The sequence below is a fragment of the Balaenoptera borealis genome (genome assembly GCF_965194805.1).
Source record: "Balaenoptera borealis genome assembly, chromosome: 3".
NCBI lineage: Eukaryota > Metazoa > Chordata > Mammalia > Artiodactyla > Balaenopteridae > Balaenoptera > Balaenoptera borealis.
The window spans coordinates 147,740,283-147,762,030 of NC_138866.1; the positions used below are offsets into that span (position 1 = coordinate 147,740,283).

General features: G+C 38.5%; 1 protein-coding gene across 18 annotated transcripts in view; it reads right to left on the minus strand.

The window, feature by feature from the left end:
• Nucleotides 1-21,748, minus strand: part of BLM (BLM RecQ like helicase) — a 103,557-nt gene that overhangs the window by 49,853 nt on the left and 31,956 nt on the right. For all 18 annotated transcript variants that reach the window (XM_082388254.1, XM_082388258.1, XM_082388252.1 and 15 more), the window contains 8 exons: nucleotides 19,181-19,302; nucleotides 15,687-15,819; nucleotides 14,183-14,886; nucleotides 12,226-12,417; nucleotides 10,685-10,803; nucleotides 9,619-9,732; nucleotides 6,883-6,981; nucleotides 6,525-6,673 (listed from right to left, as the gene is read on the minus strand). In XM_082388254.1, coding sequence (XP_082244380.1) covers nucleotides 6,525-6,673; nucleotides 6,883-6,981; nucleotides 9,619-9,732; nucleotides 10,685-10,803; nucleotides 12,226-12,417; nucleotides 14,183-14,886; nucleotides 15,687-15,819; nucleotides 19,181-19,302 — 1,632 coding nt within the window. The remainder of the gene's footprint in view (nucleotides 1-6,524; nucleotides 6,674-6,882; nucleotides 6,982-9,618; nucleotides 9,733-10,684; nucleotides 10,804-12,225; nucleotides 12,418-14,182; nucleotides 14,887-15,686; nucleotides 15,820-19,180; nucleotides 19,303-21,748) is intronic.

The following is a 21,748-nucleotide window of genomic DNA, read 5'->3' on the forward strand; positions in this document are numbered from 1 at the left end:
GATATGTGTTACAACACGGATGACCCTTGAACACAGGTTAAGTGAAAGAAGATGGGCACAAATGAGGAGAGAATGGGGAGTGACTGCTGAGTACTAGGTTTCTTTTTGGGGTGATGAAAGTGTTCTAAACTTAGATTCGGGGGATGGTTGCACAACTCTGAAAATACAAACAAACGCACTAAATTCTAACCTTTAAATGGGTGAATTTTGTGGTGTGTCAATTATATCTCAATATTTTCTTTTCTAAAAAAGCTTTGGATTCCAAAATATCTTCACAAAGGGAGTACTGATGTTGCCATTAAAATGGTAAATATTTTTAGGTCCAGGGTGTCAAACTCATGTCATTTTAAGTGATGTGTCAGGAAATGGAATCAATTTGCGCTCAGCTCTTGTTGCTCTTGGAACTGAGGCACTGTCATGAGGATACGCACTAAGTAGTTTATGTGAACTGGAAAAACAAAGTTAGAATTTTTTTTTATAGGTAAGAAAATAAGTTTGGCCAATTGGTTTGGCAATGACAACTGGCTTTGCCAGTTAGGTTATATGGTAGTCATGTGCCATTGTTTGAATAGTTTTGACAAAACTATTATTTAAAAGCATATCAGGGATCTCCCTGGTGGTCTAGTGGTTAAGAATCCGCCTTCCAATGCAGGGGACGCGGGTTTGATCCCTGGTTGGGGAACTAAGATCCCACATGCTGCCAGGCAACTAAACCCATGCGCTACAACTACTGAGCATGCGGGTCACAACTAGAGAGCCCTGTGCCACAACTACAGAGCCCACACGCCCTGGAGCCTGTGCACCACAACTACTGAGCCCATGTGTCACAACTAGAGAGAAGCCTGCACCCTGCAACGATGAGCCCGCTCACTGCAGCAGAGGATCCAGCATGCCCCAGCGAAGATCCTAGTAACAGAAACTAAGAACCGACGCAGCCAAAAATTAAAGAAATAAATACTAAAAAAAAAAAAAGTTGAGGACTAGGAAAGCATATTAGGAGTCCCTCCACACAGCAGACAGATAAGCTCTTTGAAGGACTGGTATAAAGAAAATTATTTAAAAAAAAGAAAAGCATATCATCTGATTAAAAATAAATGTAAAAAATATACTAGGAAAGGTGTACTGAAACTAATAGTATTTTGATTTCCCCAACTCCTTCAAATATACTGGACACAAGATTCACCTGAGTGAAAGAGTAACACAAATACTTAATAGTCATTAGAAAAGTTTTGGTAAAGCATTTTTTTAGGGTATATTTCCCAGAAAAAGTAAAGTGAGTAACTAATGATCTGACTTATTTTGTCAGTCAGATGGTTTTCAATTCTTCGCTTTTCACAAAATTTGCAGGACTCAATTGAGATGTCAGCTGACAGATCATTAAAAATAATTTTTGATGACAGATCATCATATAATTTTGGCATTTACATCAGAAGGAATTCAAATAATTGAGAGTTAATACTGTAATAAAATGTTTTCCATTCCTATCTACATGTTTATGTGAGCAACATTTCTCAATGCTATAAAATATACCTATAAAAATAAGAAATATGAACAGACTTGATTCATCCATAGATATATGTACTAATTGGGAAAAAGTCCTATCTCATTAAGTTACACATTCCCCATCAAAATTGATACTTAAGAATTATTTTCAAAAATATTTAAGCTATTCTGATCAGTCAGGTACTACTAATGATTACATATAATTCAATTAGGACAAAAATTTTGGTATAGGAAATTTAAAAATAATTTATATACATATTTTTCTTGCAGGTAAATATGACAGAGTAAGCAACAGGCTTCATGCATAAAAACAGGATAAAATTAGGATAAAATTCTGTAGGGAAACTGAAAGAGAAATATGAGTTTGAAAAGAAAAGGGGAAATTAAAAAACCTGTTAAAGAGTTAAAATTTTTATTATGTCTTCTATAAGTGGGAGAAAGAAGGTACAGAATTGCTATATTATGTTTATAGTCTACTGGATACATTTAAAAGAGCTAAGTAACAATTTTGTTTAAAAATGTTATTTACAACAGACCACTGTTCTTTTTATTTAAACTCATGTTGAGGAATTCCCTGGTGGTCCAGTGGTTAGGACTCCGTGCTTTCACTGCTGAGGGACTGGGTTCAATCCCTGGTTGGGGAACTCCCTCAAAAAACCAAAACAAAACAACAAAAAACAAAAAAAGTCACGTTGAAATATTTTAGGTGTCAAGTTAAAAAATGTACAAGTGGTACAATTTTCCAAAATTCGTTTAAGTCTCATTGATTCAACTCTGCTTTCTCTCTGGATTCTGTCCCTTCCTTCCTCTTCTGGTGTTGCCAATCTCTCTCCTAGATGGCTACAACTGGGATCCTAAAGGGCCACCCTGCCTCTAATCTCTTGTTCCTCCACTCCATCTTCTGTTCCACTGCCATGGTTATCATTCAACCATAGAGTTCAGATCAAGCCGCTCCCCAGGTCAAAATGCCTACATAAGAGAGTCCAAACACTTTACCATCATGATATGCAAGACCCTCCAGATCTGGCCACAGGCCACCTTTCTAGGGTCATCCCTTTATATTTCTCTTCTTATCCAATGGATTATCCACCATTCCTTGGGCCTGACCTGTAATTTCATGCCAGAAACTTCAGCCCTGAATTCTCACTCTTCACCTGTTAAAATGCCATTCACCTTCCACTTCATACCCACTAGGATGAGTATAATCAAAAAGATACAGTAACAAGTGTCGGTGTGGATGTGGAGAAATTGCAACCCTCATATACTACAGAAGGTGAAATGGTGCAGCTGCTTTGGAAAATAATTGGGCAGCTCCTTAAAAGATTAAATGTAGAGTTACCATATGACCCAACAATTCTACTCTTAGGTATATGCCTAAGAGAAATAAAAACATACATCCACATGACAATTTGTATACAAATGCTCACAGAAGCATTATTAATAACAGCCAAAGAGTGGAAGCAACTCAAATATCCATTACATGATGAATGGATAAAAAAAACATAGAATATACATACAATAAAAAAAGGATGAAATACCAATACGTGTTACAACATGGATGGACCTTGAAAATGTTATACTAAGTGAAAGAGGCCAATCACAAAAGGCCACATAATATATGATTCTATTTACATGAAATGCCCAGAATAGGCAAAAATCTATGGACACAGAAAGTAATTAGTGATTGCCTAGGGTTGGGGCAATAGGGAATAGTGGGAATTGACTGCTAATGGGTATGGAGTTTCTTTTAAGTGAGACGAAAATGTTCTAAAATTAGGTAGTGGTGGGGTTGCACAGCCCTGTGAATAAACGAAAAATAAAGCAAAACATCAACCCATAGAACTGCATACTTTAAATAGGTGAATTGTAAGGTATGTAATTTATATCTCAGTACAGCCATTTAAAACTTTAAAAAGACCATTGTTCCTACAAAGTCCACTTCCTTTATAAAACCCTACCTGACCCCTCCTCGTAACAGTTAGTTGTTACTTTGGGTTACAGTCAATCTTGCCTTCCGAGTTCCAGCAGTCCATTTACATCTCTAATCACCACTTACTTCATTCTGCATTTGGTACAGTATTTAAAGGGTTCTGAAAGCAGACTGTTTGGGTTTAAGTTCTCACTCCAATACTTGCTAGGTGTATGACTTTGTTTAAGCTGTTTAATTTCTCTGTGTTTCAGTTTCCTCATCCATAAAGTGAGGGAAATAGGAGTACTGACCTCATAAGACTTTTGTGTGGATAAATAAGTCATACACATAAAATGCCAAGAACAGTGCCTGGCACATTGTATAGGCTAGGTATGTAAGTGTTAGCTATTATTGTTGTATTATAGTATTATTGTTGTATTTACTGTCTAAATGTCTATCTCTTTTCTCTTTCTCAGTTCGTATTTTAAGGCCCTAAGGAAAAGGAATAAAGTCAATCCATTTTATTTATTTCCATCCTCATATTTCCCGAAGATGAAGACTATTATCACAGACTGGCAGTAGGAGAGAAGCATGGGGGCCATGGCTTCAACCCTAGGGGCACATGCCTTCACCAGGGCCATGACATAGCAGCATTTGGGAAATTTAATCCAAACAAGAGGCCTATGGGCAGAAAAGAAGATCAGGAAAAAAATGTAACAGAAAGTGTTTGTTAAAATCTTTTACTTCCACTTAGGGATTTAAATTCTCCCAAATATAGAAGCACCAAATATATTGAGTCAACAGACCTGCCCAAATTTTCATATTTTACCCACATTTACCAAAGTTCCTCCATATGTTTCATTTATTCATTCTTACTGAGTGCCAAATATGCACAGGGCACCACATGCTAGACTCAGGAAATGTACAATCTATTACTTTTCCAAGCAGACCTCCCCCGCACATTACTAGGAAAAGATATTAAACCTGTATGTGCAATGTTTACTCAAACAAAAATGACAAATTCTACACTTTCAAAAGGTTATTCAAAAGGTGAATTGAATTTATATCACTTCTTTTAACTATGGGCATTTGGTAATTAATATTACTGATCTAAAAGAATAGTAGATTGCATCTGGCATAAACTGATGGAAAAAAGCTAAAAACACTGCTTATTTAAAAAAAAGCTTTTATAGATCAATGGAGTACTTGTAGAAGCAAATTTCTAGCACGTGGGTTCTTCACTAGAACCTGAAGACACCTTAAATATAATGTTGTAATGTAAATCAATTATGGAAGAAAATATCTTTTCCCCCCAAATTTTATACAAACACTCCTCTGCAAGTAAGATTAAATTAAAATTTTTGCATTCTGGGGCTTCCCTGGTGGCGCAGTGGTTAAAAATCCGCCTGCCAATGCAGGGGACACAAGTTTGAGCCCTGGTCCAGGAAGATCCCACATGCCACGGAGCAACTAAGCCCATGTGCCACAACTACTGAGCCTGCACTCTAGAGCCCGCAAGCCACAACCACTGAACCCACGTGTCACAGCTACTGAAGCCTGTGCACCTAGAGCCCGTGCTCCGCAACAAGAGAAGCCACCACAATGAGAAGCCCATGCACTGCAACAAAGAGTGGCCTCCACTCGCCACAACTAGAGAAAGCCCGCACACAGCAACGAAGGCCCGACACAGCCAAAAAAAAAAAATTTGCATTCCAATTTTTTTGATTACACGCACAAAATTCTGAGGACTCTAAAATCCTTGGGCTTAAGAATGCCAGTTTAATCTGCAAAGGCCTCTGAAGCTATCTTAATCTCAAACCCCCTCATGTCCCCTCATATGGCACTTAGAGTTCTTCTCATTACCCACTGCGATGCTGTTATTGTTCTTACTGGTTATAATATTTACAGAGCCAGCTTATTCTCTTTGTTTCCAAATTAACAAAGCTTTAAAAATTCACCCCAATACATTAGTCATTATTCCTTCAGACCTTAAAACACCCACTAATTCCATTCCTCAAAGCATTCCATTCCTTAAAGCACCCACTAATAAATTAGAAGGAAAAAATATTTTAACCTTGGTAGACAACAGCTGTTAAGTAAATATTCGCTGAGTAAATTAACCCGTCAGAGAATGTACCTGTCTCTACAAAGTCATACAGAGGCACAAAATAATTCAGTGCAACCTATATTGGGGACATTTTTTATAGTAGTTTTTGCTATTGAATAATTATGGATTTGGTGGCAATAAGAAGCACTTTGCTGTTCAGATGAAAACAAAGTTAAAAAAGCTGTATACATAGTTTCTGGACTGTTTTCAACATCCTGGATATAGCTGGGACGTCAGAGGAAAATGACAAAGCAGGTTCATCTGTTCATTTCATCATGTATACTCTAGGATATACGGGAGCCAAAACTGGATAAATAAAAGCTAGTTTATTACTGGGACTATCCTAGGATTTAACAGGTATGGCATGCACTTTATCCCTATTTCCAAAACAGGTACTGGGATAGAGTTTTAATTTCAGTGAGCGAAGAAAAGCCCCAGGGTCCTGGCTCCCAAATTTTGCTGCACATTGGAGTCACTTGGGAATTTAAAAAACATACTGGCTGGAACTTCCCTGGTGGTATAGTGGTTAAGAATCCACCTGCCAATGCAGGGGACAATGGTTTGAGCCCTGGTCCGGGAAGATCCCACATGCCACGGAGCAAATAAGCCTGTGCACCACAACTACTGAGCCTGAGCTCTAGAGCCCGCGAGCCACAACTACTGAGCCCACGCGCCACAACTACTGAAGCCCGCATGCCTAGAGCCCGTGCTCTGCAACAAGAGAAGCCACTGCAATGAGAAGCCCACACACCACAACGAAGAGTACCCCCGCTTGCCGCAACCAGAGAAAGCCTGCACGCAGCAATGAAGACCCAATGCAGCCAAAAAAACAAAAAACAAAAAACAAACCATACTGGCTCCCAGCCCCCCACATTCTGATATCATTGGCATTGGGTACAACCTGGGCATTGGGATTTTTTTAAGACTCCATAGATGATTCTAATGTGCAGCAATCTGGGAACCACTGCCCCAGGGTTTTAAAATTAATAACTTTCGACAACTTACACCTGAGGTCTGAGAATCTTCAGCTGAGTGAGGATGTCCTTCTGTACCCTGGGATTAGCTGTGGCAGTAAGAGCCATCATTGGAACAGAGGGAAACTTCTGGCGAAGCATATTCATTCTTTTGTAATCTGGACGAAAATCATGTCCCCACTAGTTGGAAAAAAACAAAATACTGCTTTTCAGGCTATTTGGATCTTCCTTATATAAAGCAAACACTGCTCACTATATTAAGAACCACCTTATTCTTCAGTGAAATAGCGGAATAATTCACTCAATATTTTTTCTCTTGGCTCTGAAAATATATATACTGTTGGTAGTACAATTTATTGGTACCTCAAGACATAGAGAACAGTATTTACCTGACTGACACAATGTGCTTCGTCAATAACAAAACGTGCCAAGAGCTTCCTCTCATACAGATTCTCCAGAGTAGAAATCAGTCTGTTACTTGCACAGACCTAGACCAGAAATGCATTAATCAGACATTTAAAAATACTTAAACATATCACCTTAAGGATTTGGTTGTCTTTAAGTTCCACTACGACTTAAGTTGTATTAAAACCTCCACATAAAATTGGTTCTGATTTCGATCTACGAATAGAATTAGAAGTAATAGGAAATAGCAAATGAGGCATTTTAGAATGTTTACCCACATTTAGCAAACAGTTTTGTATTAGGTCAGTGGCTCTAAAAGAATTTTTCTGCCTCAGTGTATTTGCGAGCCACCACATGTTTACAGTGGTAGCAGGGTTAGAGACATGTGTTACGTGTGTGTGTTGTCTGGGGGAAATATATACGTATATATGTACATATATACATATATATATGTACATATATTTATATTTTGTAGCTCTGTCCATAACTGGGCCTGGAAGCAATGACATGCCAGTAGCAATGACCATCTCTGGCACCCACGTCTTGATAGACATGTCAAAAGGTCACAGAAGCCAGTCTGATGGAGCTTTCCCACTGGCCAAACCTAGGACAATTAGAACATCAAAATACATAATAGTAATTATTATAACCTACTGAATAAATTAAGAATCCATGATTTCATATTGATACAAATAAATATGTGGGTAAAGGGAAAAGCCTGTCCTTACAGCAGAATGCCAACTAAATTAGAAAAAAATCATCATTTGGCACCCACTACAATAATAACTAATGGGGAATCGTCAATGGATGATAAAACTCTTGGGTCAAAGTCTGATGAGTAATAGGATATTTACATAGTCTCAAGAGTATTCCACAACAGGATACCTACAATTACAAAAAAAAAATTACATTTATTTTTGTAATTAATAATCACAAAAAAGAGAATAATTTTTCAGTGGAAGTCTGGCAGACAACACCTTAACCAAATGATCGAAGTTAACTAACATCACCAGTAATATTATAGGATGAATCAACACCAAATGCCTCCTGATAGGATACACTGAGAACATATCACCACTTCTGTGATATTCCCCTCAAAAATGACGAATACAAATCTAATCAGGAGGAAACATAAACTGAGGAACAGTCCTCAAAACAACTGGCCTTCACTCTTCAAAACTGTCAAAATCATGAAAGACAGAATGCAATGCATAATCTAGGATTTTCTTTTGCTAGAAAGGATATTATTGGGACAACTAGTGAAACTGGAATAAGGTTTACAGATAAAGTAATAGTACTGCATCAATGAATATTTTCTAATTTTGATAACTGTACTGAGGTTATGCAAGAGAATTCCTTGTTTTTAGGAGATGTACAGTGAAGTATTTAGGGTTAAAAAGATATGTCTGCAACTTACTCTCAAATGTTCGAGGGAAAAAGAGAGAGAGAGAATGATAGAGCAACTACAGTAAAATGTTACCATTTGGGGTTTCCTGGTGAAAGTTATACAGGAATTCTTGCACTAAACTGTACATCAGAAATTATGTCAAAAAATTTTAAATATACATATTGTAATGGGCTTTTATGAGATAATAGAAAAGATACACTGGTCTCTGCTCCCAGTTCCTGGGCACAGGGTTCCTGGAATTCCTGTAAATTCTTAAGTGATAAAGCAGTACGAGCGGGACTCCCCCGGTGGCGCAGTGGTTAAGAATCCGCCTGCCAATGCAGGGGACACGGGTTCGAGCCCTGGTCTGGGAAGATCCCACGTGCCACGGAGCAACTGAGCCCGTGAGCCACAACTACTGAGCCTGCGCTCTAGAGCCTGTGCTCCGCAACAAGAGAAGCCAGCACACGGCAACAAAGAGTAGCCCCCGCTTGCCACAACTAGAGAAAGCCCACGCGCAGCAACAAAGACCCAATGCAGCCAAAAAAAAAGAGCACTAGGAGCATCTTTTGTCCTCTTGAGGCAACTGTGGGTGGGCTCCTGGGTGGGGGCTGGTCACCAGAAAGACCAAGCCATGATTAGAAACTTGGAATTTTCAGTCCGACCCCCATCCACCAGAGAAGGGAGTCAGTCTAGAAGTGGAGTCAATAATTGTTCATGCCTACGTGAGGAAGCCTCCATAAAATCCCAAAAGTATGGGGTTCAGAGAGGTTCTAGGTTGGCAAACACATCCACGTACTGGAGGCTGATGCACCCCAACTCCACAGGGACAGAAGCTCCTGTGCTCAGGACCCTCCCAGACCTTGCCCTGTGTATCTTTTCATCTGACTGTTTATCTGTGTCCTTTACCATAGCCTTTAATAAACTGGTAAATGTAAGTAAGTGTCTCCCTGAGTTCTGTGAGCTGCTCTTGCAAGTCACTGAATTCAAGCAGGAGGAGGTCACGGGAACCTCTGATTTGTAGCCAAGTCAGACAGAAGTTGCGGGTACCCTGTGGATTGGGCCCTGAAGCAGAGTGGTAAGAATCTTGTGGGACTGAGCCCTTAACCTGTGGGACCTGACACTATCTCTGGATAGTTGACAGAGAACCGCTTGATGTAAGGAAAAACCTCCATACATTTGGTGACTAGAAGTGAAATATTCTATGTGAGTAGTAAAGGAGAGAAACACAGAAGGGAAAGATCGGGTTTTTCCTTACTCAGCAGGGAGAACTGGGTTGTTTTTCTAAAACAGCTTTAATATAGTATTTTAAAATAATGATATAAATACAAACCTTCTCTGGAGTAACATAAAGAAGTTTTATAATCGGGTCTTTTTTTGATAACTGGAGGTAAATACTTGTAGCTTCTGAGTCAGTCTTATCACCTGTCAGATATGTAGCCGGAATCTAAGCATAAAAGTAGTAAACAATTTAAATTTTACCCATTCATCTGACTCAAGATTACATTTATCCGTAGGTTTCATAAATATTTTACAAGTCACATATCACACCTGTCAAAGGAAAGAGAATCTCAACATAATAAAAAGTAATCAGTACATATTTTTAAAAAACCCTTGTTAACCATAAGTCAAATATTCTTCCCATTGTTTACTTCCTTTTCTTTTCTTTTTTCCCGTTTCTTTACTTCCTTAGCTTTTCATATCTGTAAGTAAGATAAATATGAATTCAGCATCCAGAAAGTTCCAGTCCTAATGTATGACCACATTTTTTTTTTTAGGTAAATGCATCTTTTGGGTTTTAATGCATAACAACAATGAAAGGACCATAACATCATGAATGGCTGAACAATAGCTTCCATCACTGTATTGAGACATCCTTGGGAAGAAAAATCAAACCAGTGGTCTTGTTGAGGGGTGGTGGTTCATAACGCTGAAAACAGTTCTGTTTGATCACAGTATGTAGGATTTAACAGACTGCATTCATACACTTTCTTAACCTCAGCCAGGAGGAAAAAGGACATATGTGTGTGGGCATGCACATGTGTATGCATTTTAAGATATTAAGGGAGTGAGAGAGAACTAAGCTGATCTGACAGGAGTAAAAAAAGAAATCCTTCCATATTAGAAAAAAAAAATTTACATCAGTAAAATACAGGTTAAAAGTTCTTACCAAAATACATTCTTCTAGAGTAAAATCAGACTGAACTCCAGAAGGTTATCTGTACCAGAATTCTCAAAGACTTGTTCTTAAATGTACAACTTAATATAACTGCCGTGCTTTATTCTTATAATCCATGAACTATTTAATGAAAAAGGTTACCCAGAGTACTGAAATATAATTGTTTTTAAATTATGTTTTTATTAGCATTTTTATTATAATTGGTAGTGTTTTAACTTACATCCAAGGAAGTCAGCTTTTGGACTTGATCTACTATAAGTGATCTCAAGGGAGAAATGACAATAGTGACCCCAGGAGAAACACAGGCAGGGAGCTGGTAACACAAGCTTTTACCGCCTCCTAAAAGAAATGACAACAACAACAAAATCTGTCAGATTCTACTTTGAGAGCATGAAGGCAAAAGTTACCATATAAATTACATATAATATTTAAAGTAATTAACTAATAGGACACCAAGCGATATTCTCCATGGTGCCAAAATATGCCGTATTTGAATGAGCCAAAATATTTGGTCAATTTAAATGTGTAAAAATGATCTCTTGGGACATCTTATGTAGGTGCATATCATAGCAAAAGCAAGAATCAGGGCAGGAAACTTAAATGCAACAGAATTACTTTAAAAGTCTACTTGAGAAAGACCCTGAAAAATGCCCCCTTGAAACCCTAGAGGATAATGGAAAACCATGAAAACCACTGGACGCGGGAGGTGAGAATTCTACCATTGAACCAACACCTCAAACCTCTGGACGAGATCAATGCCAGGGTCCTCTCCAGCTTCAGTTTTGGAGTACCAAATTGGAGTCAAATCAGAAGACACAGTCTGAATAAGTTAATGAAGTATGGAATGCTGCTGATTAAACAAACCAACACTGTCTAAAATTTAAAATCAGTTTGAAAAAATTCAGATACCCAGGCAACATTACTGAATGATGATGGCAACAACTAATTGCTGAAGGTCACAACAAAGGTGAGTAAAAGGCAGAGGGAAGACTACATGTGAATAATGAAACTCCAAACTCCCAATGCTGCTGCTGCCTTTTTTTTTTTCAATTGAAGTATAGTTGATTTACAATGTCCCCATGCCTCTTATCCTAATGGCTTATTTAATATTCTTACTTAGATGACTATAAATCATTGAACAGTTGTTATAAACTTTAATAGCATGATGAAAAGTCCTAGATCTCTTCAAAACTGAGGACAAGAAAGAACTACACTCAATGCTTTTCACTTAATCCTCAAGACATTCTGTGAAGTGGGCACGTTGGTATTATCCCCACTGCGCACACGAGGAGACTGGGGTTCAGGGAGTGAAGTGCCTTGCTCGAGTCCACACTGTTAATAAGTGGCAGAGCTGTGCTTTAAGCCTAGGGCATCGCTCCAAAGCTGATGATTTTTAACCACCATACAACACTAGGTTGTACCAAATAAACTGCCAGAAATGGTAGTGGTCTCTGACAGTAATTTTTTGGTTCATGCTCCAGGCTAATTTCGACTAGAAAAAAGAAAAATTCCCAAAGGAAAATCCTAGATCAATTCAACACAATGAGCTTTGAGTTGAAAATCTTAAAAGGGCAATAAATGCTATCATATCAACAACTAGAATAGAGGATTGAGGTGATACACTTTCCTAACTACGGCATGGGAGGTTTAGAGGTCCCTAAATGATAGAAATACTGTGTAGGTTCTTTTTATTTTTATTAAAGGGCTTTCATTTAACATCTGCCAGTGGATTCCTGCCAATTCATATCTAAAAATACATACCAGTGGGCATTAAGATAAAACAGTCTTCACCAAGTAGTGCAGCATTGATCGCCTCTAGCTGATTAGTTCTAAAATTATGCAGGCCAAATTTTTTATGAAAAATCTTCATCATTTCTTTTGTATGAGGAAAATTAAGACTTTGGAAACGCTCGTGTTTCAGATCTCTGGATGCTAAATTTTGCTCCGACTTGTCTAAGAAAATAATCAGTGTTAGAAATCGGCATTACTGTAACAAATCAGTTTCAGCATTTTAACCCTTTGCCCTGCATCATCATTGGTGTATGTTTCCCTGCAGCACATCCTTCTTTACCTGTTTATCAGAGTTTCCTCGCTGCGCAGTGTCAAAGCCACCAGAGACTTCCTAAGGGCCAAATTCAAGTCTTTCCTTGACTTTTCTGCAGCATCTACCACTACTATTTATTCTCTCCTTCTTCTCTCTTGACCTTCAAGATAATCATGGGTTTTCTACTTGCTTTAAATTCCCTTTCCTGGCTCCATTTCCTCCACTTGCCCCTTAAATTTGGGAATCTTTCAGACACTTGGGACTGGGCTCTTTAGACTGTTTTTTTTTTTTTTGAATTTGCCTAGTCCTATGACCTTAAACATCACTGGTGTGCACACAACGCCTAGATCTCTTTCTTAAGATTTGATGGATGCCCTCCTAAGTTCCAGTCCTGCACGCACCTCCAACTGTCTGCCAGACATTTCTACCTGAATGACTTCTCAACACTTCATGCTCAACAAGCCTTAAAACAGCCCTCCTCAGCTTTGCTCCAAATCTGCCTGCCTCCTGACTTCCCTGTTTCTGTTAACAGTGCCACGGTTTTCCCAGTCACTGGGTCTGAAACCGCAGAATCACCCCAACTTCCTCTGGTTCTTCTTCCATGGCATCTCTCGCGCCCGCCCCCATGCTGCCTCCTCGCTGTTGCAACTCTGGCTCCGCACAGAGAACAAGAGGTGCTCACGCCAGCCCTGGCGGTTACATCAACCCCGGCACTCAACCACCGCAAAGATAATTGCGAACACCAAGTATGACACGCCCAAACATGACACAAAAATAAATCCATTAATGGTTATTTTAAAGGTCAACAGAGGAACTGTAAGAACAACCTCCGTGACATTAAGTCATCAATGGCAAAAACAGGGAGGACTGTACTTTACGAAACCTTACACGTATGAACTTGTTTCAGTTAAAAAAAAAACACTTTTTGATAACTTTATAGGGTCGATGTAAGGTTTTAAAATTAATTTTGGGTTTTCTCTGCAGCCTTTACCACGGCTAATTTCACTCTTCCAAAAACTTCTCTCAGTAAACTGTGAGCTCCAAGAGGGCAGGAGCTCTTCATTACTCATCTATTACCAGGACCTGTGCACAGAACATGGCACACAGTGGGCACTCCATAAATATTTGTTGAACGAATTAAAATGATTCTAGACCAAAAGAAATAACTTGACTGATTTAAGAAATTTCTGACTTATCTTTCTTAGGCTGCCTAAATTTTAATATTTGAAGACATAAAACATGTTTCTCTACTTTATAAACTGATCAGTTCTCATCAATCCAGAATTCTAAAAATACACACAATTACATTTTTAACATAAATTCAGCTTTGCTTTTTATCCATCCCCCATAATCATTAAAAACTTGGCCCTCATGAGCTTTATTGTTTTAGGGACTAAAAAATGTTAATTTAAAGGCAAAGCACATTTGTAATGACTTTAGAGCTTTACTACAATAGGTTATAATTACACATTTTATAAAACTACAGCTGCTACAGAGACAAAAGAGCAACTTGCTTTTGAAATTGTGATTTGTCATTCATATTATCAGCAGAAATTTGCATAGAAACAATGTCGTTTTCAGGCCATGATGATTTGCTATGGTTTTTCTTATACAATTCCTATTTTGGACAGTTTTGTTTTCATATAAAATATCAGCAATTTATTTTAAACTTACCAGTGTAATTCTGAATTGACTCTGAGAAGTTTTTATTCTGAGCAGTAGATGCCAGAAGACAGTCTGTCTTGGCTGAAGAAGAAGTTCTTTCTGATACTGATTTAACTGGCCGACCTTCCTTAATAGGTTGATAGGCAGCTGTGGAAGACTTGCTGGCTGCTAAATTATGCATCACATTTTCCCAGTCATCATCATCATCATCAAAGTCATCTATGTCAAAATTGTCAATATCATAGGAAGCCTGGATTTCTCTTTCCAAGTCATTCATAGAGGTAGTGTGTTTATTCTTATCTTTCACAGCAGTGCTTGTGAGAACATTTCCTGGGAAATAAGAACTTTCATTTCTTTTTTCTACCCTTGGTGTTTCAGCCCAGTTGCTACTTACAAAGGACTCCTGTAAATGGGAATTGAATAACGGTCTTTCAAAGAGATTCTTGGTGGTGGCTGAGAATCCTGTCTTTCCTGGAGTAGGAGTCAGTAAACACTCCCCAGTAGAAATGGAATTTGAGGAAAGGTTTGGAAAAGTGAACTCCTTGACAGAATTCCCTGTAGGACAGGAATCACCCTTTGGAAATGCACAAGGTGGGGAAACAGATGCCATATCCTCCACAGAGCTACCAAGTGAATCAGGCCTGCATCTCCACAATGAGCCAAGAACAATGGCATCACTCGTATTAAAATCTGCTTCAGCTAGGAGTTTCCTTCTGAAGAGAGAGCACAGAACATCAAATTAATTATAAGTAGTCAGCTATGGTAGGCACACAAGTTTATCTTTAGTTTTCATGCCAAATTGTGGCAAAATATATCCTCTTTTTTCCAATCTTAAAAATTTGAGGGGCTTCCCTGGTGGCGCAGTGGTTGAGAATCTGCCTGCCAATGCAGGGGACACGGGTTCGAGCCCTGGTCTGGGAAGATCCCACATGCCGCGGAGCAACTGGGCCCGTGAGCCACAACTACTGAGCCTGAGCGTCTGGAGCCTCTGCTCCGCAACAAGAGAGGCCGCGATAGTGACAGGCCCGCGCACCGCGATGAAGAGTGGCCCCCACTCGCCGCAACTGGAGAAAGCCCTCACACAGAAACGAAGACCCAACACAGCCAAAAATAAACATAATAAATAAATAATAAAAATTAAAAAAAAAAAAAAATTTGAATACAAATGTTAAAGGAACAGTTTGAAAAAGTAATAAATTGAAGACACAGTGTATATAGCACAGGGAACTCTACTCAATACTCTGTAATAACCAATATGGGAAAAGAATCTGAAAAAGAATAGATATATGTACATGTATAGCTGAATCACTTTTTTTGTATACCTGAAACTAACACAACATTGTAAATCAACAACATTCCAATTAAAAAAAAAAAAAAAAAAAAGACAAAGTGATAATTATCCTATTCAATTTCCTGGCCAGAATGCCTGGAAATCTTGCCCTATACATTTGTGACTTACAGTGGTGGTGGAAACACAATCAGATATATTCCAGAAGGAGAAAAATCAAGATACCTTATGTCCCGCTGCTGGAGCAGTTCGTTCCCACAATCCAAAGTTTTCAGCTTGTCATCAGGAATAGTGTCAACTAATTTACAGATATGGTCCATCACACGAATAAGTTGCTGCTGTAAACTTATCTGTCTAGCTATAAAGTATTTATGTTGTTAATATTTTTTGTCAACAATAAAAAAGACTTAAAAATTTGAAAGCCATGCATGTAAAACTTGAAGTAGTTTACAAACGAGATTAGAAACAACCATATATTCTCCCATTATCTGCCTATGAAACAATTTGAAGTCATACTGTCTCTATTCTAGATCATAAGAGCTCATAACTATGTTATCCTTTCATTTCATGTTAATTCTTATTATTTCTCTTAGGGTAACCAAAGTTGTTGTAAGATACAAAAGTTTATGATTTTTTACTAACTTCAGGTGTAAATCTCACCATGCCCATACAAAGTACATCATAAAGTATGGACAGGTAAGAACCTCACCTGTTGCTCTGGTTTGCCTGCCAACCAGTGTTTCCTAACAGTACAGCACTTGGACTTTCTTTTTGGAGACTACTCCCATCCCCACTCCCACGTCCTCAGTGGGCATCTGATGTAAGGCAGCTCAATGAGAATTAGATCTAAGAGTTTTTCGACTGACTGGAAAAGAGGACCTCTCTCTTTAACAAGTTGGACAGGCTGCTGGTGGCCATCTCTGCCACACGGAGAAAAACACAAGCTTGAAAATGAGGCCAACACAAGGAAAAGCAGAAAACAGAGATGGAAGGAAATGGGAGATTGAGATGGAGAGATGGGATGAAAGAGAAGAGAGAGAAGGCAGGTGTGAAAGAGAGAAATTCCTGATAACAATGTCTGGACATCTGAATCTGGCCAGCCCACTTCACACTTTTAAATTTCAGCTATGTAACTAAGAAATAATGTCAAAGGAGGGGTGGCTTTATATGACGGAAAGAAAAAAAAAATGGGTTAGGGTAGCAATGGGAAGCAAGGAAGATGCCTACCTACCTCTGGGGCCTAAGGTGTGCAGGAGAAATAAACAGTTTAGGTGGGCTGCGGAGGCAACAGTATTCTCAGAAGACAATCAGAGAAGAGAATGAGGCTACTGGGAAATTGTTGACTGAGGGCAGTGGGTTGAAGGGTCTAAGGGGCAGGAAGGAGAGGAAAAGAGGACAGACAGGGGTGGTGGCGGGGACATAACACAGACGATGGGACGCATGAGTCTTTGTGAAAATGACCTGGGGGTGTGGACTTTTACTAGTTTTGGCTGATGTAAATAGGGTCATGAAGTATGAAATGGTAAAAGTGGACTTGCTGGGTTCCTGTTTCACATCTGTTTTCTCTGCAAGGAGAATGGGCATTGGATTGGAGAGAGGAGCATAAACAACAGTCCAAAGGAAATGAAAACCAAGACAGGCTCAGAGAGATACAGCTACTGGAAAGGAGCTCAGGCCTCTTCGCCTAGACAGATTACACCTCAGAGTACAAAGGAAACCTGCGAAGAAAATGTCACTGATGCATGCAGCATCTAGTGAATAGGAGAGGTGATGGAAGAGTGAAGACAGCAAACATAGTTCTAATTTTCAAAAAAATTCTAAAGGGATGCCAAAAGCTTCAGGCTGGTGATCTTAAAGTTAATTCAAGGCAAAATTCCAGAACATGTTATCAAATGGCTGCTTTGTGAGCTCTAAGAAAAAGAGGAAACAATTATAGAGTTAGCAAGAGTTCATAAAAATAAACCAGCCATCTCAACGTATTTCCTTCTTTGAAAGGATTACTAGACTAGCAGATAATGATAGCTACCATTTATTGAAGGTCTACAGTGTGCTGGGCACTTTACCTTGAATCCTGACAACTACTGGGCAAGGCAGACACTATTTTCCTCATTTAACAGAACAAGAAACTGAGGTCCAAAGAAGCTTAATTAATTAGGCATAGTCACCCAGCCAGGAGTGGGAAGAGGCAGGCTTGTATACTAGGTCCGCATCACTCTACAGCCAATGTCCCACCTGTTCCCTCTTGCTGCCTCAGACCTTGAACTTCTAGAGTCATATGACTGAGTCTTTTGCATCCCCGTGCACAAGGGAGAGAAACACAGTCTGAAGGCAGACGTGTAACAAGATGAACAAGAAGTGGTGATGAAGGGACTGATGTCAGCTGAGAGGGAGGCCGCTAATGACATTCTGTGGGACTCTGTCCTTGCTCTCGTCCTCACTAACCATTTTACCAGTGAAACTTAATGAGGCAGAAACAGTATACTGCAGTGGCTATCAATGTAAACTCAAGAGCCTCAAGACTGCTGGGTTCAAATCCTAGCTCTGCTGCTGTCTAACTCTATGACCATGAGTAATTATTTAACTCTCCTGTACTTGGGTTTCCTTATTTGTAAAACAGGATAACAGAAACCACCTTAAAGGATCATTGTGAGGATTAAATTAGTTAATATTAAGGCACTTAGAAGAGTGCCTACAACATCAGGTTTTTCAGGAACATCTCTAACAATAAACTCAGAGACCAAAATAAACAAAAAGAAATTCAGAGGAAACAGGAACAACACACAGAGATCACTACACATGTGCGTGTGCATGCACACACACACACCATAAGTACAGCACCCATCAAACAAGAATAGAAAACATTACAGAAATACTCAGAGAATACAACACAGCTCTTGGAAATTAATTTGATGAAAATGAAAAATTCCATCAAAGAGTTAATTTAAAAATTGAGGAAATCTCCCAGAAAGCAAAAAGGCAAGAGATGAAAAATAGAAAAGTTAATTAATGGAGGTCTAGTAGCCCAATAATTAAAGTTCCAGGAAGAGTGAAAGAGAAAAGAAAAAACAAAGAAAGAAAATAAAAAGGAATGATACCAGAAAAAATTTCAGAATAGAAGGACACAAATCTCAAGCCTAAAAAAGCCTCTGGGAAGTAGAAATCAGGAGTGGGAAAGGAGGCAGCTGTTTTTCAAAGCCTTGTAGTGCTACTGGATTATTTATACTAGATATTTAATAGAAAATTTAAAAATGAATTAGAGACAAATCAAACAAACAAAAAGTATTAAACTTCAAGCGGACACCAAGAATCAAACCCAGAGAACCAGGAGGATGAAAGGTCCAGAAACCAGTACCTATAAAGAAGAGGTAAAAGATCTAACATTATTTAGCGCTAGGCGCTTCAGACTTATCTCACAAAGATTAAAGTTACAGGAAGGCAAAATTTTGGTTCAGTAGGAGAAATAATTCATTGTCTATTTTGAAAATGTTACTTGTTAGAAAGTCACCTTGTGAGAAAACAAGTTTCTCGGTTTCTGAGCTGTTTGAGCAACAATGGTTAACCCATGGTGGTTGGTTATTACGGATGATTCACTGTTACAGGAAAAGGAACTATGAGCTCGCCATCGTGTACTATACCGTCACAGGTTAAGAATACAACCTTACTTTTGTTTTCAAAAGTAAGCAGTTACAATACGTGTTATGTCCCAAACACTTTTGTACCATCATAGCTTGTGCAGGTTTCTTGATTAGGCTGCTGTGTAGTCATTTTCTCAGATTTTGACAAGTCTTCTGATGTGCTAAGACCATCCTTGCTGTCAGAGGTGTCGAGATCCTTCAACACACTACAAATTAAAAAATATTAAACCGATCACAGTATAGACTAGACCAAATGCATACTTTTTCCTCTAATATTTTCCACAACTGGTCAGATGCTATGTAACAGAAAAGAGAAACATGTCTTTCTATCTCCTCTATTCTAAAACCTCTTTAGCTGGCCCTCAAAGTTTTCCATCTTCTGGCCCCAATATTTTTTTTAAATTATTTAATTTATTAATAATTTATTTCTGGCTGCATTGGGTCTTCGTTGCTGCGCGCGGGCCCTCTCTAGTTGTGGCTAGTGGGGGCTGCTCTTCGTTGCGGTGCGTGGGCTTCTCATTGTGGTGGCTTCTTTTGTTGCAGAGCACGGGCTCTAGGCAAGTGGGTTTCAGTAGTTGTGGTACGTGGACTCAATAACTGTAGCTCACGGGCTCTAGAGCACAGGCTCAGTAGTTGTGGTGCACGGGCTCAGCTGCTCCGTGGCAGGTGGGATCTTCCTGGACAAGGGATCAAACCCGTGTGCCCCGCACTGGCAGGCGGATTCTTAACCACTGTGCCACCAGGGAAGACCCTGGCCCCAATATTAACACATATAAACATGGTCAGTCTGATTGGATATAAAACATACTTTAAAAGTAACAAAATAAATTAGTACTAAAGGAGTATTAAAGAGAGGGTACTATGGCAATCCAAAGAAAGATAACACTTTCTGGAACTTGAGAAGGCTTTGCCAAGAAGGTAGGATTTGAGGAAACCTTGAATGATGGGTATGGGAAAGTGACAGCTTACAAAGGAGAGATAAAAAAGACAATTCTATTTACTCGATATTCAGGAATCAACTGTACTTTTCTAAAGCAGGATTTTGGAATGCAATCTCCTAACTAAATCAAAGAATGATGAATAACTATGTTATAAGTCTCATTAGGCTATTGAGCTTAGGGTTACTGTAAGAGCATAACTGGAGATAAAGCTGTAAAGGTAATTTGGGGTCTGAAGATGGAGGATTTTGAGGCCCAGCTAAAGAGGTTTAGGAATACAGGAGTTACAAAAACATGTTCTCTTTTCTGTCATATGTTATCTGACCATTACACCTCTGAAATTAATTCAGAAGTCACAACCAGCACTTTAAAATGAAATAAAATATAACAGAAAATTTGTGTGCACTGCACATATAGTATCATTTGTGAAACTTCTATTTTAGTTTTATAATGTATACAAATATGTATACTAGGTTGCAATGGAAAAATATAGAGAGAATTTACCTTGGAAACAACCATTTTCCAACTGCTGAAGATCTAGGTAAAATAAATTATGGTATGACAACTCATTAAATTATGTAGCCATAAAAAGGAATAAAAATAATGACTATGTAGCAATATGGAAAATGTTTAAAAAATAATGTTAAAAGAAAAGCAGATTGAAAAATTACAGCTACATGTTGATTATGGCAATGTAAAAATCATATACACACGTAGAGAAGAAACAAAACAATGTGGCTAGGGAATGGGGGAGGAACAAATTAGGAGTACAGACACAAAATAGATAAGGAATAAGGATTTACTGTATAGCACAAAGCATTATACTCAATGTCTTGTAACAACCTATAATGGAATATAATTGAAAAAAAAACAAAACAAAACTGAATCACTATGCTATATACCTGAAACTACCATAATATTGTAAATCAACTATACTTCAATTAAAAAAAAATAAAAAAACTTAATGTGGATACAGAAAATGTTTGGTTTGTTGGACTGTAAAACTACCAGTAAGTATCCTGTTAATGTGGTTACAATGTTATCTGTGCAATACACACTTTTTTAATAAACAAAGAAAAAAGCCAGGCAGTCAACAGGGAATGGTGTGGCCCAGGAAATAACCCTACACTGGATCTTAGTCCATTTGCCGTTAATTATCACCCCAGACAATCCCCTGCTCCTCCTTAGGCCTCAACTACTTCTCCTGTTAAAAGAGAATGTTGATGAATGCTATATGAACTCTTGCTCAGTTTTTCTTCTACAATTCTGTCTCAATTTCTATTGGGAGGTGAAAGAGGGGAGCTCTTACAGTTTTTCTGTTTTGTTGTCTAACAGCAATCATGCTTCAACCTTTCCCACCCCTTTAAACATCTCAACCCACCTGTTAAAACAAAAACCTAGGGAAAACTAGGTTATGCAGGCAAACACCTCCTTCCTGCCTGCAGGTGATATACTAGAGGGATTTGTTTCTCATCAAAATATGGTTAACAGCAGAGTATATACCAGACCACTCAACTGAACTGTGATTTAGACTGGGGTGAGGATGGAGGTAACAAAGACTATTAGTATTTTCAGCTATTAATGAACTATGTGGACTCTATTTTTCCCATAATACTACCACTTAACCACAATCATGTCACTAATTTACCAAAATTCAGTGAATGACAAATACAATAGTCAATTCTATTTGGATTTTTTAAAAAATTAAAAAAAA